Here is a 12,633-nt window from a genome sequence, read left to right on the forward strand (position 1 = left end):
TTCTGGCCCTCTCTCTCTCTCTCTCTTTTCCTTTTTCTCTTTCTTACCCCTGCCTTTTCTCCAGGGCTTGTTCTCCACGTCTGCGGAGACCGCGAGTCTTCCCTCCGACGGGGGGAGCTCAGCTGATATCAGAGTGGTACTCCTCTGTCATGAATGTAGGGCCTACCCAAACCACCCGGCTCCTCCGGGTCTTCCTCTCTCCATTGGTCAGTCAAGGCGCTAGGTGGTTCCGAAGTAGGCGGATCCGGCGAGGGGCTCTCTCGCACTCTTGAGTGGCTGCCATGCCTGTCTGTCAAGAAGGGGCAAGAAGGACTCGGTTCCACCCGTGGAGATATTGGTTTGGAACCTCCCGGAGACTGGTCGTCTCTTCTCCCCCCCCCATGAGAGGCGTGCTTCTCCGCACAGCTCCGACTTGACTTCAGCTGGAGACGTCTGGATGTTTTTTGATACTACTTTTGACATTTGCCGAATGACTCGCTTCATCCTTTGCAGGCAGGAAGAAGACTGAACTTTTTCTGAGATTTTCCCCCCTCTACCTTGCTTTAGTTCCAATTTCAGTATGTGATTACGACTGGAAATGTGACAGTATCTTGATCGATGAAACTGGAAGATGAAGGAGGGCTTTATACTCTTGTTTAGCATTACCTTGATATGTGTGTGAGAAAAGATAATCAATGCTGATTTAATATATATACGAATGCTGTTTAATGCTGATTACTTTTGTTTTTGACAATGATTTGTACAAACAAGTTGACCCTTTGTAAGCTATGAATAAGCTAGCCTGCTGCTTTAGCATTAGTGAGTTGTGTGTGCGTGCTTGTTTGAGAAAGGGAGAGTGAGCGAATGAGAGGATGAGTAGAGATAGTTGAACAGGAAAAACTTGATCTCTCCACAATCGAGGAGAAATAAAACCTGAAGTACACGGGGAAACAAAGTTGTGTTCTTTTGGAGAATACACTCATATAACTGCCTGTTCTTGTGTGTGTGTCTGTGTGCGACTATAAGTGTTGGTTGTAGATGGAACTTTCCGGACTGTATCAGCCCTGGTTTCCTGCCCTCCTCTCTATGGGGGTTACCTTCCTAGTCCGGTTATGCTTTCAGACGAAACCATTTGGTCCTCGTGATGGGGTCATGGTCAGTCACAACAGGAGATGCTGTCAGTTTCATTTGAATCCCCCACGCCTGAAGCTGGCTAACTCTCTTGATCCCTGCCGGTGTTTGAACTGCTCTCCCTTTGCCTTCCATAGCACTGTAGCAGCTGGGCGGGTCAGCTGCCCTGTCAGGTCTGCCCCCCCACACTTCCGACTGCTTCCTAGATGTGTGGTTGTTTGAATGCGGTCTCATTGGAGATGTGTTGTCTAGGATAATAGGCAAAGTGTGTGACAGGTGGATGTGTGTGTGTATATATGTGTAAAAGATCGAAAATGACGTGGTAGTTGAACTATAACTGGATTCGGTGCAATTCCCCTGAAGAAGGTTCTAGAGGTCCAGGGCTGTATTTATTGAGGGCTAGAGGGCTCATTTGATGTTTAGTTTCCGATTTTATTATTTATGTGTTTTGGTTAAGGTGGTGATTCACATTCATTTCACTGAATTCATGTTTAACATGTATTTGTTTTCTGTTTTGCCCTGTCGCCATGTCTGGCTGCAGAACGTACCTGTTTGTCTTTTGTTCATGATTACCAATCTACCCCGGGCAACTGAAGATGAATAAAGTCCTGTAAAGATCATTTTTGTCATTTTTGGTTTATGTTTTCACTCCATAAAACCATGTTCAGGTGAAAGTCAATTTCACTTTGCATGTACTGGTTGTCCTTTTTTTTTCCCCCTACGTTTATGTCCTTTTACTTTGTTTTTACAGTTTTGCATGACCATCTCTTGCAAAGGAGGTTATTGGCCTAATGTTGTGTGATTACAGAACATGTGAAAGGTCAAACACATCACTTTCCCTCACTGGGGACACATTTTAAATGGAAACATTTTATTTATACTCACCAACTTGGTACTTTGAAACATTTAGTCATTAAGCAGATGCTTTTATCCAAAGCGACTTACAAGAGAGAGCTTTACAAAAAGTGCATAGGTCAATGATCACACATGCAATCCAGCTTTATTTGAAAAAGCGATGTCTTAATATCTGTGTGCAGCTTTGAGAAAATGACTCTCTTATATAAATTTATGGCGTAAGGATGGGAGATGATGCAGATTATGGCAGTGGTCGGATTCACCGAGTTGACTCGAACATCAGTAGCATATTTCTTTTGGTTGCGACCGAAAATACAATCGCAAAATGTACCACTGAAATTGGGCCACCAGTTAATACTGTCAACCGATCCCAAAAGCAGCGTTGGAAGGACTACTCCAGGTCATGTTTCATCATCCTGCGTAGGGAAGGCTGAAGGTGGGGGAAATGGAGTAAAGAGGGCCGTCTTTGGAGGCGGGGCCAGAGCAGGAAAAGCTCCCAGCAGAAGCGCACAATCAGCTGTGCTTGGCGTGCAGCATCTCTGTCAGCAGGGAGTTGCAGGGCAGGTCGCCCAGCAGGTGGCGCTGGTAAAGGTACTCCTCCACCTGCAGGCTGATGCTCCGCACCTCCGGGAGCCGGAGGAGAAGCTGGCCAAACTTGTCCGAGTGTCCGGGGTGGGTGTGCAGGGTGTGCTCCATCAGGGCCCGGTTCACCCTCTCCTGGGTCTGCTCCACCTGCCTGCGCTCCTGCACAGACTTCACATCTGCAACGGGACAGACGCATCTCAGGACCACGACGGTAGACGCAAAACAAACTCACCCCTTTCTCCTGCACAAACGCCGAGCTGGATTTCAAGAACAGTTGTTTTTTTTCTTCTCTGATAATCATTTCATCCAAACTTCAGCTAGAGCAACAGACCCCATTTTCCCAGAGGTTAAGACTCACCGGGGTTGAAGAGCACCAGATATTTGAGACACACAAACTCCTGTCTATCCAGTTGGAGTGCCTTGAGTTTATACACCAGGTCCTGAGTCCTGGACACCAAACTGCTCAGAGTAGCTCCAGCCTGGGAGAGAACCGTCGATACCTCAATCTGCAGCGGAGAGAGGGGATATCTGGTCACTGCTGGTACCCACACAATACTATGTAGAAGTATGTCAATATATGTATCTCACAAGTCTTGCCATTAGCTCCAGGTGTATAATAAGCACAGGTTGCATTAGTTACCTGTTGTCTAGTGACCAGGTAGATGCAGCCCTCTCTGCTGTAGGTCGCTTGTCTGCAAAGGTGGTCCAGTACTAGCAGTTCACTCCAGCAGCTCTGCAGCAAAACCATCTGGTCCTCCACCTGTAACCAGTCAGAACACCCATGTCTACACCTGCACTCCACGCACCACACTTAGAAACACTGCGGTCCGGGCTGTGCGAATGACGCCCGATGAAACGAGAATGTTGGGATTTTCCGAAGCTGAGTCGAACTGAACTCTGCACATTTTCAAGGTCTAGGTTTGTCGGTCACGATCGTGTTACCTTGAGCTCCTTAAAGAGAGGGCTGTTGCGGGCCCACTCCACCAGACCAAAGAGAGTCTGGTCGGCCATTTTGCACATGATACTGAAGGTGTTGAGGCAGTCGTGCTTCCCTCGGCTGGCTTGTTCCCTCTGCAGGCTGGCCAGAACCTTGGCACACAACTGGGCCTCATCTGGCTCCCCGTCTTGCAGCTGGAGGAGAAGGCTACAGGCAGTGCCGAGGGTCGCGGTAGGGGTGGGAGTTGAGGTTGGAGCAGGGGTTGAACATGGCGTGGAGCTCGGGGTTGAACTCGGGGTTGTTGTCGGTGTGGTGAGGGGTGTCAGGGAATTGTTCGGTGCGGGAGATGTTGGAGGGGCCGCAGAGGCTGGACTGCAGCTGAAAGGCATCTCCCCTTTCTGCTGGCGGTAGCCGTGATAGGGCCGGTGGTAGAGTCCGGGGTAGGACAGAGAAGGAGGAGCCAGGGCCCTTTCTCTGCTCATGGTACAGTCCAAAATCATGGGGAGATCTGATTGGACCATGGTCGGGGCATAGCTCTGGGGTTGGTAGAAGGGGTCAGAAGTGAGTGGGATGGATGTGTGATTGGTCATCCTGTGAAGTTCACTTGGAGCGGAAGGCGTGTGTCCACCCGCACCCACCAGGTGTGTCTGTGTACCTTCCAGTTTGATCCTGCAAGGGGCAGTGTTTGGATGGTGGTAAACTCTCTGCTGTTTCATCTGCCTGTCCCGTCGATACAGAGGACCAAACTTGTTCCTGCCTCCTCTCATACGGTCTGCCCTCACGGCTGGGGGGACAGAGAACCACATCACCAGCCCATAGTCACACATTTTCCTCAGTGCATTAGCTCAGTGTTAGTCCTAAAATTCCTTCATTCTAAATCAAATGATGCATTTGGATTTTGACTTTCTGCTTATTAAACTCATTTATGCACTCACTTATTGAACGTATTCAAATAAAGTCCCAACTCTTATTTTCCATTTGGCATGTTTTCAATTGTTTGAAAGTTGCAGTTGATTTATTCAGCGCTAAAGAATCCCACTCCGAAGCAAACCTTTTACCACATTTACAGCGACAGACCTTGATTTATCTGGGTCAGCAGAATGCACTTTCACTGGTTTATGAGTTAGCAGATACGTTACATGGGAACAGAAAATATATGTCAATGTCATGCGGGGTATGTTGCAATTCAGCAGAATAGACCTCTACACCTGTCCTGGTGCTTTGACACAAATCATAAATCAGATCATGCGAGGAACGTGTTGATTTGGAGGAGCAGGGGCCTGTGTGCAGACAGTAGCTGTGGAACTATAGGTGTCCCTCCTCATGTTTACGTGTATGTGTGTACATTACATTTAGTCATTGATCAGACGCAACGTCATTGGGCATCGCCGGGAATCGAACCAGCAACCTTCTGATTACTAGCCCGATTCCCTAACCGCTCAGCCCCCTGACTCCCCCTAGCATGTACATATGATGTACACACATCATATGTGGGTGAGCCTTACCTTCTCTCTTCATGCCCACAGCCAGGCACTTTTGGAAGCGGCAGTAGGGGCAGCGTTTCCTCTGGGAAGGGTTCATAGGGCAGCTCTGTCTCTCTGCACAGGTGTAGTGCTTGTTGTTCTGCACGGAACGCTTAAAGAAGCCCTGCGAGGAGACGGACATGTGAGAGAGAGGCAGACTGAGGACGAGAGAGAATGGAGAATGCAAAGCGATGGAATAACACAACGCGCGTGTCATCTGTTGTGGTGTGTGCCGATGTTAGGGAAGAAGAAATATATGCTGAACATGATAACAGCTCTCTCTCTTTCTCTCTCTCTCTTTCTCTCTTTCTCTCCCTCTCTCTCCCTCTCTCTCCCTCCCTCCCCCTCTCTCTCTCTCCACTGTGTGCACCCCAGCATGGCCTACCTTGCAGCTCTCACAAGTGAGCAGGCCATAATGGTATCCCGACACTCTGTCTCCACAGACAGGGCATCTCTCCTCCTGGTCTGGCCTGGTCTCAGGCTCTGTCTTCAGCTCCTGGCCTGGGGGAGGATCACATCATTCCAACACTTTTCAACACTTCCTCCCTTCTAAACCCAAGGCGCTACCCAAATGCTTTGATTGAATTTCAAAGACTTGTTGTCGTTGGATTCGGGTGTACAGACACCAGTCTAAACCTAATTATGGATGGTGTTTGTTGTTTTTAGAGAGCAGACATTATGTTACCATCCAGGCTAGCATTATGCTATGAACATGAAGTGCACCAAAGATCAAGTCAGGAAAGTAGGTCAAACCACTGCCCATGGATCATGTGACTTGATACCAAGGTTTATGACGGGTCGACAAGAAGTAGTGTGCAGGACAGCCAGGAAGTTGCGCACAAGATTTTATCACTGCGATTGATTGCCTAAACCGTAATCTGGGGCATCAGCCTTACATAATGTCACACGGTCAAGGGTCTGTCACTAGACCTTAATGTAATCTGTCAATAGCATTGCACACAGACCATAAATCAATGTATCTACTGATCAGAATTGGACACATCTCCGCAGATTCTGTATTTTCTTCAGATCGTTCTGTCAACCTTGTTGTGACCTCATTATCATGGTGGGTGTTCACGAAACGAAACAAATCACCTCATTCTGACGGCAAGCACACAATTCCAACATCCAGGTCTTTCGAAAATCACGGCAGTCATCCTCCCTTTATGGCAACCTGTTCTTTCTGAGCGAGGCCCCCCGCAGACAACAATCTCAAACTCTAGCGTCTCAAGGAACAGGTGCCATAACCCTGAGGTTGAGGTACACACAAGTTCACCACTCACCTGTTGAAGATCCCACCAAGGATAACATGTCCTGGGAGCAATCAGCGTGGTAGTGGAGCTGGGGGTGCTCCGACGGGTACCCAGAGAGGTCCATTCCGGGGAGAGGGGGGAGTGGAGCAGGAGCGGGAGCTAAGCAGGAGCCTGGACAGAGACGGGGAGTGAGACAGAGGCACAGAGGAGGGCAGGCAGCCCTTGTGGACCGATGCTCTGCTGAGGCGCCCAGGTGGACTTTGGTCCATTGTTAAGGTCATAAACCCACTCCTGACTGGCACTCCCACCAGCCCAGCCAGAGGGAGAGAGAGATAGGGAGGAGAGAGAGAGAGAGAGAGAGGGGGGGGAGAGATAGGGAGAGGCAGAGAGGGAGGAGAGAGGGAGAGAGAGAGAGAGAGAGAAAGAGGCAGAGAGGGAGGAGAGAGGGAGAGAGAGAGAGAGAAGAGAGAGAGAGAGGGAGAGAGAGAGAGGAGGGGAAAGAGAGAGAGCGATGGGGGGAGAGAGAGGGAGAGAGGCAGAGGCCTGCTGGAATCCTAAATAGACATATCGGCTGTGAAATCAGTACAGTAATTACCAGTCATCCTGGAACATCACTGATAAGATAAGAGCTCACAGTAGACAGCAGTCCATCACTACAACTCCCATTCACACTCAGATCTCATAGAACTGGAGCAAAGCAACCCAGATATTTACTGAATGTTACAACAAATGGATTCACCTCAACAAGAATGAGTCCTACAGGTATCAAATCACTGTAAACTTAACCAATACTTAAAATTATTCACTTGGTGACCAGAATATTTATAGATTAAGAGAATATAGGGACACCACATTTGCCTTATCTTTCACTCTATGTCAACCCACAGATGGAACCAGATAATGCCACACCCATCAGCTGTCCTAAGTACAGGTAGTCTCAATTAGGAGCTCACTGACGCCTAAGCAGATAAAGCAGTCCAAGGGTGATTGGTTATATCACTAGCTCGTCATCAGACTAGATGTGCATAATGAATTGATTGAAAGGAAAGGTGAAGTACTTAAGTAACTGGAAGTACATGTGTCCAGATTTCTGGATACAATTCTTCTGAACTCACTTCAATACGGAACTGTATCACAGCACCATTTTATTTGTGTTGGAGCGATGCCTTGTACTGCCATCTGGTGGCACAACCCAAAACTTGGCACTTGAAAAAATAACTGTGGAAATTATTTGGAAAAAAGTATCTTTCTCCACATAGTACTCTGGCCACTAAGACTGTAAGTGGGATGGAAATGACTGATAAGGATTTGGTTAATAAAAGTAATGAATACATGTACTAAAGTGATCCAAAGTAAACAGATGACTCCCTTTTAACCACTCAACTGACTTTGAATGTTGACGTGAAGCTGAAGACTGTTTTAGTCCCAGTGTTCATTCTCTGTCTCAGAGAGAAAGTCTTATTCTATGGAAATATGCTATGATGAGAACATTGGCATCCAAACATGGAAAATCACCAATGAGACAACAAAGATGAAAAGAAAAGTCATATTTAAAATACATCATTTTATTATCATCCTGGTCATGTTCATACACAACACTGTATACAGTTTACTACGTTTGGGCAATCACACACCAAAACTCCATGAAGTCATGCTAATACGTATTTTATTGGACGTAATTGGATACGTGACATTTTTGTTTTACGTGATGTGATAAACGTGTAGTTCCTTTTCAGGTGCTTCATATTTTCATGCTGGTAACATGCATCTGCGAAAAACTCTCCAAACTGCTTGATCTCTTAAGACTGTGTTCAAGGGGAGGCTGTGGTGTCAGGAGGTGAGCACACTGGTTCTCCTTCAGCCACATACCCAACCTCATTGTGCCTGTTCAACACTTTCCTTGGGCTGTAACAAACACATATGTAAACACCAAAACGTACACAACATTTTACAGCATTAAATAGAATTAATAGAACATTTTGACAAGAACATTTCTTCACCTGTCATATTCCGCAGCGTAATGATAGCTTTTGACGTAAGTGGCCCCGACATTGTCCAGCTTTGTGGACAGAAGGTGAGATTGGAGCTTGTCTGACACAAACAACATCCACCCCCCATAGCTCCTCACATAAACTTTCATGTCCGCCATGTCTGTGAAGAACACCTGCAGGAGGAATGATTCAAAAATCAATGGAGTCAGTCGGGGGAGAACACATATACAACACAAACACTAAGTGATCTCTGCTTCTACCGTTTCATCAGTTGGTTTGGGAGGAGCACTTTGGTGGGCAGATGGCAGCAGGAAACTCATGGTGTAGGTGGTTAGATCCCACAAATTGCTTGTCTCTTCCGTTTTGATAAGCACTGGACCTGTCATGTCAATTTCTATACCTGTTGGGGGGAAAAAAATCATGTTAAGACAATACTTGTTTTGGATACAGATATTAAAATTGGGTTACACACACACACGCACACACACACCAGCCTCATTTGAGCCAGTGATGTATTTGAAGAGTCTTCCAAAGGCTGCTGCCTTTGCGACTTCCATAATGTAGGATTTCTGCTCTGTTGTCACCCATTTGGTGGGTTCATAGTGACGCACCTGGAAGACAATCACAAACACTGTCCCTCGGTGATTGGTACAAATAGTGTACAGCACAAGAGTGGGTTCAGAGGAAATGCACTGAATACAAGGACTTCCTAATTCCGACTGTAGCAGCAGGCTCACCTCATAGCCGTCACCCTCACAAACCAGATCGTACAGAATACATTCTTTAGTCTCAGTACAGAAACTTGTCGGTTGATCCGAGTTCCTGAAAAGACATTTGCAAAACAGATTGGCTTTTAAGGATTATTATTTCTCAATAGACTCAAACTGTATACAATCCACACGTGTCCATATTGTTAAAGCCTGGGTTGGTAATGTTTTTGAGAAACATTTGTCATATTTGTTGAAATGAACTTTGGATGCTGGTAGCAATCAAATCAAATATTATGACATTATAATAAAATAAATATGGTATATGTGGAGGTTGCAGGACTAATTAACACCACCAATCCTTGCGTTTGGACCAAATGCAGTGCGTTCATGTGTTCTGGGGGAGTGGCCTTGAAGGGAGTTGGTGAGATATTTGGGGTTGGATACTTTCAAACTCAAGCCAAAATGTTGCAAGTTTTGCTAAACATACCTACCCTGCCTTTAAACTACACAATTTAAGTGATATAATCACAGAAAAGGTAAAGTGATACACGTCCCTTGGTTGAGTGATATAATCACAGTGATCCTTATGTTTGCTGATGGTAAGTTACAATTTACCCAATTTTGGCTTCTACTGTCAACACCAGCAGCAAGCCAGCCAACCCTGCAAGAAAGACCCTGACACCATATACAGTGTCAGGCACATACAGGCACACGCAACACAAACAATGACACACACACACACAATCATGCACAGAGACAATTCACCATTAGTACATCAACAGACTGAATCAATACCAATGCCACACTGTAAGGATATTACTATAACTAAGGCATTATTGTAACAAGGTTAAACACCTCCTACTTATATTTCTTATTACTTTACTGTGATCACCACATGTACAAGAAAAGTGCTTCAGATGTATTAACATTTATGGAGACATTATCCCTCATTTAACCTCTTCCGGATCCTGTTAAATGTTCCCAAAAACGCCTAAACAGCATACCCAAAGTAAATTGTCTGCTGTTCTTGAACCATTTGGAGTACATGCATGTCAATGGTCTCTTTTGAAAGCTGACACTCTGAAGTTATGTTTCTTGTTGTCAGGACCCCTGTCAGTCCTACTGGTGTTGAATAATAGAAGCTTGAACACAAGGAAAGTGAAAGTTTAAAATTCCACCTGGATTTTGTGTTGAAAACAGAGGCCTAGAGGTGGTAGGTATTAGCTGGAAGACAGCATTGGACCACAGGTTGAAGCCATACCCAATTCAAATAGAACGTCAAACATAATACCACAATATATTCAGATTTGACAAATGTTTTTATAAGAGTACATCCAGGCGGTTTCTTTTGGAGACGCCCGAATGACCCTTGTAACCAAGGTCAAATTCTTAGGATAAAAAGGTATCATTGTTATCTCTAATGAAAGGTGGTACTTAGAACTATCATATATAACAGCTAAAACCCTCATTAGTATTACTGAAACACAACTGAAGCATGAACACATTGGAGTGCTTTATCTCATTCCCAGGATTGGCCATCATAGAACACTGACATATTGCGCAATCGACTTTTATTTTGAAGGCTCCACAACACCTAGCATATGGGGTATCGCCATTTACAGCTAACTCTAAGCTACAAGGTTAACTAGCTCATTTCGTAGCCAGTCGAAGCCAAATAGATAAAATCGTGCAGAGGGGGGAGGGGGGACGCACAGACCTAGTTGGCTTTAGAGGGCTGTCACCTGGGCATGGAAGCTCATTTTGCGTCGAATGAGGTGTCAAACAAAACATTAGGGTGTAGCGGCCATTTTAAGACTATCCGCGCCTTTGTACACTGCTCAGATCTCTTGCTATAGTATGAGCGATTGTTTGTGACACAAACCAAAAACATTTTTTTCAACACAGGAAGAATGAAGCAACAAGATCGTGGATCTTGTGGATATAAGTCATTGTTTGGACAACTACTCGACATGGTTTTATACTTTGGACCTTTGGGAATGTAAGCAGATGAGGTTTTGATGAGTTGTGTGCATCCTGGAACGTTCAGAAGTAATCGTAGGCAAGTCAAACTTTTCTCTGGCATTGTTAAAGGAAGGTCACTGGACAAAAACGTCGACGGTACTTTCTGTTGTGAGTTGAGCTTGAATTGGTTCATTTCAATCGAAGCACAAATTCGTAGCTTTCCAACGAGGTATCATATGTTTAGCCGTCTTTTTTTATTTTATTGAGTGCGTTCTCACTGAGGGAGGGGGCACAGCTTTGTTGGCTCGCCGGCGAGCCAAGGAACGGGAGTTTAACAATAGCTCTACACAAACCAAAACATTTGATACAAAGATTCAACACCCATTTCTACTTACATTTTTATGAAGAATGCAGTTGTGTTCATTAAAACAGTCAAAAGTGAGCAGGACCTCAAGAAAGCGTAGCCTGCAGAATGGACTGAGGAAAGCCACTTTTTAAATGACTTGGGTTCAAGCCCCACCCCTCGGCTTGAGGCAACAGCCCCGGTGGATATAGGTGGTATTGCATTTCCGATTTTCTACCCGACTCGTCCGGTCGTTTTTATTCTATTAACTCCAGTCAAAATATCTAAAACTATTTCCCCCAATTATTTTTGAACCTGGATCATACAACTAGCTTTTTCATAGAATCATTTTTCCTGATTTTTGCTAAGTTTGAAAACAATCCGAAAAGGCTAAACTAGCAGCCCATTTATTTGCTTACGTCAAGAAAAGTTGCCTGGAAACGTGTTCGCGGATACGAACAGGGGACGAGCACGAAAGGGAACATCAGCAAATCGCTGACTTACCTGAGCTGAATGAGAACAAGGAAAAGGGCTTGATAATCTACAGTTGCCTGCCTTAATTGTAACACGTTTGACAAATGGTTGCACATATGGCGGTTGTTTGTAGAGTTTATGTCCGTTATTTTAAAGCAGATTTAACCATTTCGTAATGAACGCTATTATGCTCACGGCATGACAAACGTAATTATAGCATAATATAATTAGTTGTAATGTCGTGGCATGTTACGGCGTCATTATTGATTGTTGACATGTTATTCTGGAGCAAAGTAGTGATGGGGGAAACGAAGCTTTTCGAAGCAACGAGCTATTTGACACAATTGTCTCGAATAAGTACCGCTTTTTCGAAGCGTTCGAAACATCTTCTCCATAGGGACATCTGCTGGTCAGTTTATGGTATGGCGACTGTATCGAGCGATGGAAGGACTCAAGTGACGTGAAGTCCTCGAGACGTCAGTCTCGTAATCGTCATTGACGATTTGATAAATTAAGGTTATGTGACAAATGTTTCGATTTGCAATTGTCAAAAATATGTTATTATATATCTTGTTGTATTATAAACAACGTAACGTCTTTGCTAGGCTACCTTACGTTTATGATATTTATTTTTAGGGTTCTTGTAACATTAATTACACATATTCCTCAACTGTGTATGGCTTCGTGGTAAGAGCGCAACCTGCTCACTCATATGTTGTGAGATCGCATCCCCTCATCCCGTTTTAGTAGAAGTATATGCTAAAAGAATATATTACTAGATGATAATGTAAGCTAGCGGGTAAGGTTTTGGAACATGCTTTTGCAACCGGGAAAAGGATGGCCACACTTGAAGGCTGGTAAAACTAGAGAAAGATGTAGGCTATGTGCTT

At 45.0% G+C, this 12,633-nt stretch overlaps 2 protein-coding genes across 2 annotated transcripts; both read right to left on the reverse strand.

Moving 5' to 3' along the window:
* Positions 1-1,964: 1,964 nt before the first annotated feature.
* nr5a5 (nuclear receptor subfamily 5, group A, member 5) lies at positions 1,965-6,503 on the reverse strand. The gene is made up of 7 exons (XM_084677742.1): positions 6,294-6,503; positions 5,396-5,511; positions 4,993-5,134; positions 3,493-4,271; positions 3,191-3,310; positions 2,909-3,056; positions 1,965-2,726 (listed from the first exon to the last, which is right to left on the reverse strand). The coding sequence occupies exons 1-7, from the start codon at positions 6,385-6,387 to the stop codon at positions 2,479-2,481; spliced, it is 1,647 nt and encodes a 548-aa protein (XP_084533868.1). The 5' UTR covers positions 6,388-6,503; the 3' UTR covers positions 1,965-2,478.
* A 1,292-nt stretch (positions 6,504-7,795) lies between these two features.
* On the reverse strand, positions 7,796-11,477 carry LOC146253345 (heme-binding protein 2-like). The gene is made up of 7 exons (XM_084677851.1): positions 11,322-11,477; positions 9,580-9,639; positions 8,992-9,076; positions 8,745-8,865; positions 8,515-8,654; positions 8,264-8,427; positions 7,796-8,168 (listed from the first exon to the last, which is right to left on the reverse strand). Exons 1-7 carry the CDS (start codon positions 11,348-11,350, stop codon positions 8,075-8,077), a joined length of 693 nt encoding a protein of 230 aa, XP_084533977.1. The 5' UTR covers positions 11,351-11,477; the 3' UTR covers positions 7,796-8,074.
* Positions 11,478-12,633: the final 1,156 nt, after the last annotated feature.

The sequence above is a fragment of the Hypomesus nipponensis genome, chromosome 17 (genome assembly GCF_054491055.1).
Source record: "Hypomesus nipponensis isolate SF chromosome 17, ASM5449105v1, whole genome shotgun sequence".
Lineage (NCBI taxonomy): Eukaryota > Metazoa > Chordata > Actinopteri > Osmeriformes > Osmeridae > Hypomesus > Hypomesus nipponensis.

What these genes read in the sequence shown, in the direction of transcription:
- nr5a5 (XM_084677742.1), bottom strand. Translation starts at nt 6,387, where the DNA reads ATGGACCTCTCTGGGTACCCGTCGGAGCACCCCCAGCTCCACTACCAC. An exon ending in CTCTCTTTAAGGAGCTCAAG is followed by an intron (nt 3,311 to 3,492) that starts GTAACACGATCG and finishes GACTGGTTACAG; the next exon opens with GTGGAGGACCAGATGGTTTT. An exon ending in ACCTGGTCACTAGACAACAG is followed by an intron (nt 3,057 to 3,190) that starts GTAACTAATGCA and finishes TCTCCGCTGCAG; the next exon opens with ATTGAGGTATCGACGGTTCT.
- LOC146253345 (XM_084677851.1), bottom strand. Translation starts at nt 11,350, where the DNA reads ATGAACACAACTGCATTCTTCATAAAAAT. An exon ending in ACAGTAGAAGCCAAAATTGG is followed by an intron (nt 9,077 to 9,579) that starts GTAAATTGTAAC and finishes ATGTCTTTTCAG; the next exon opens with GAACTCGGATCAACCGACAA. An exon ending in CCAAACCAACTGATGAAACG is followed by an intron (nt 8,428 to 8,514) that starts GTAGAAGCAGAG and finishes TTCCTCCTGCAG; the next exon opens with GTGTTCTTCACAGACATGGC.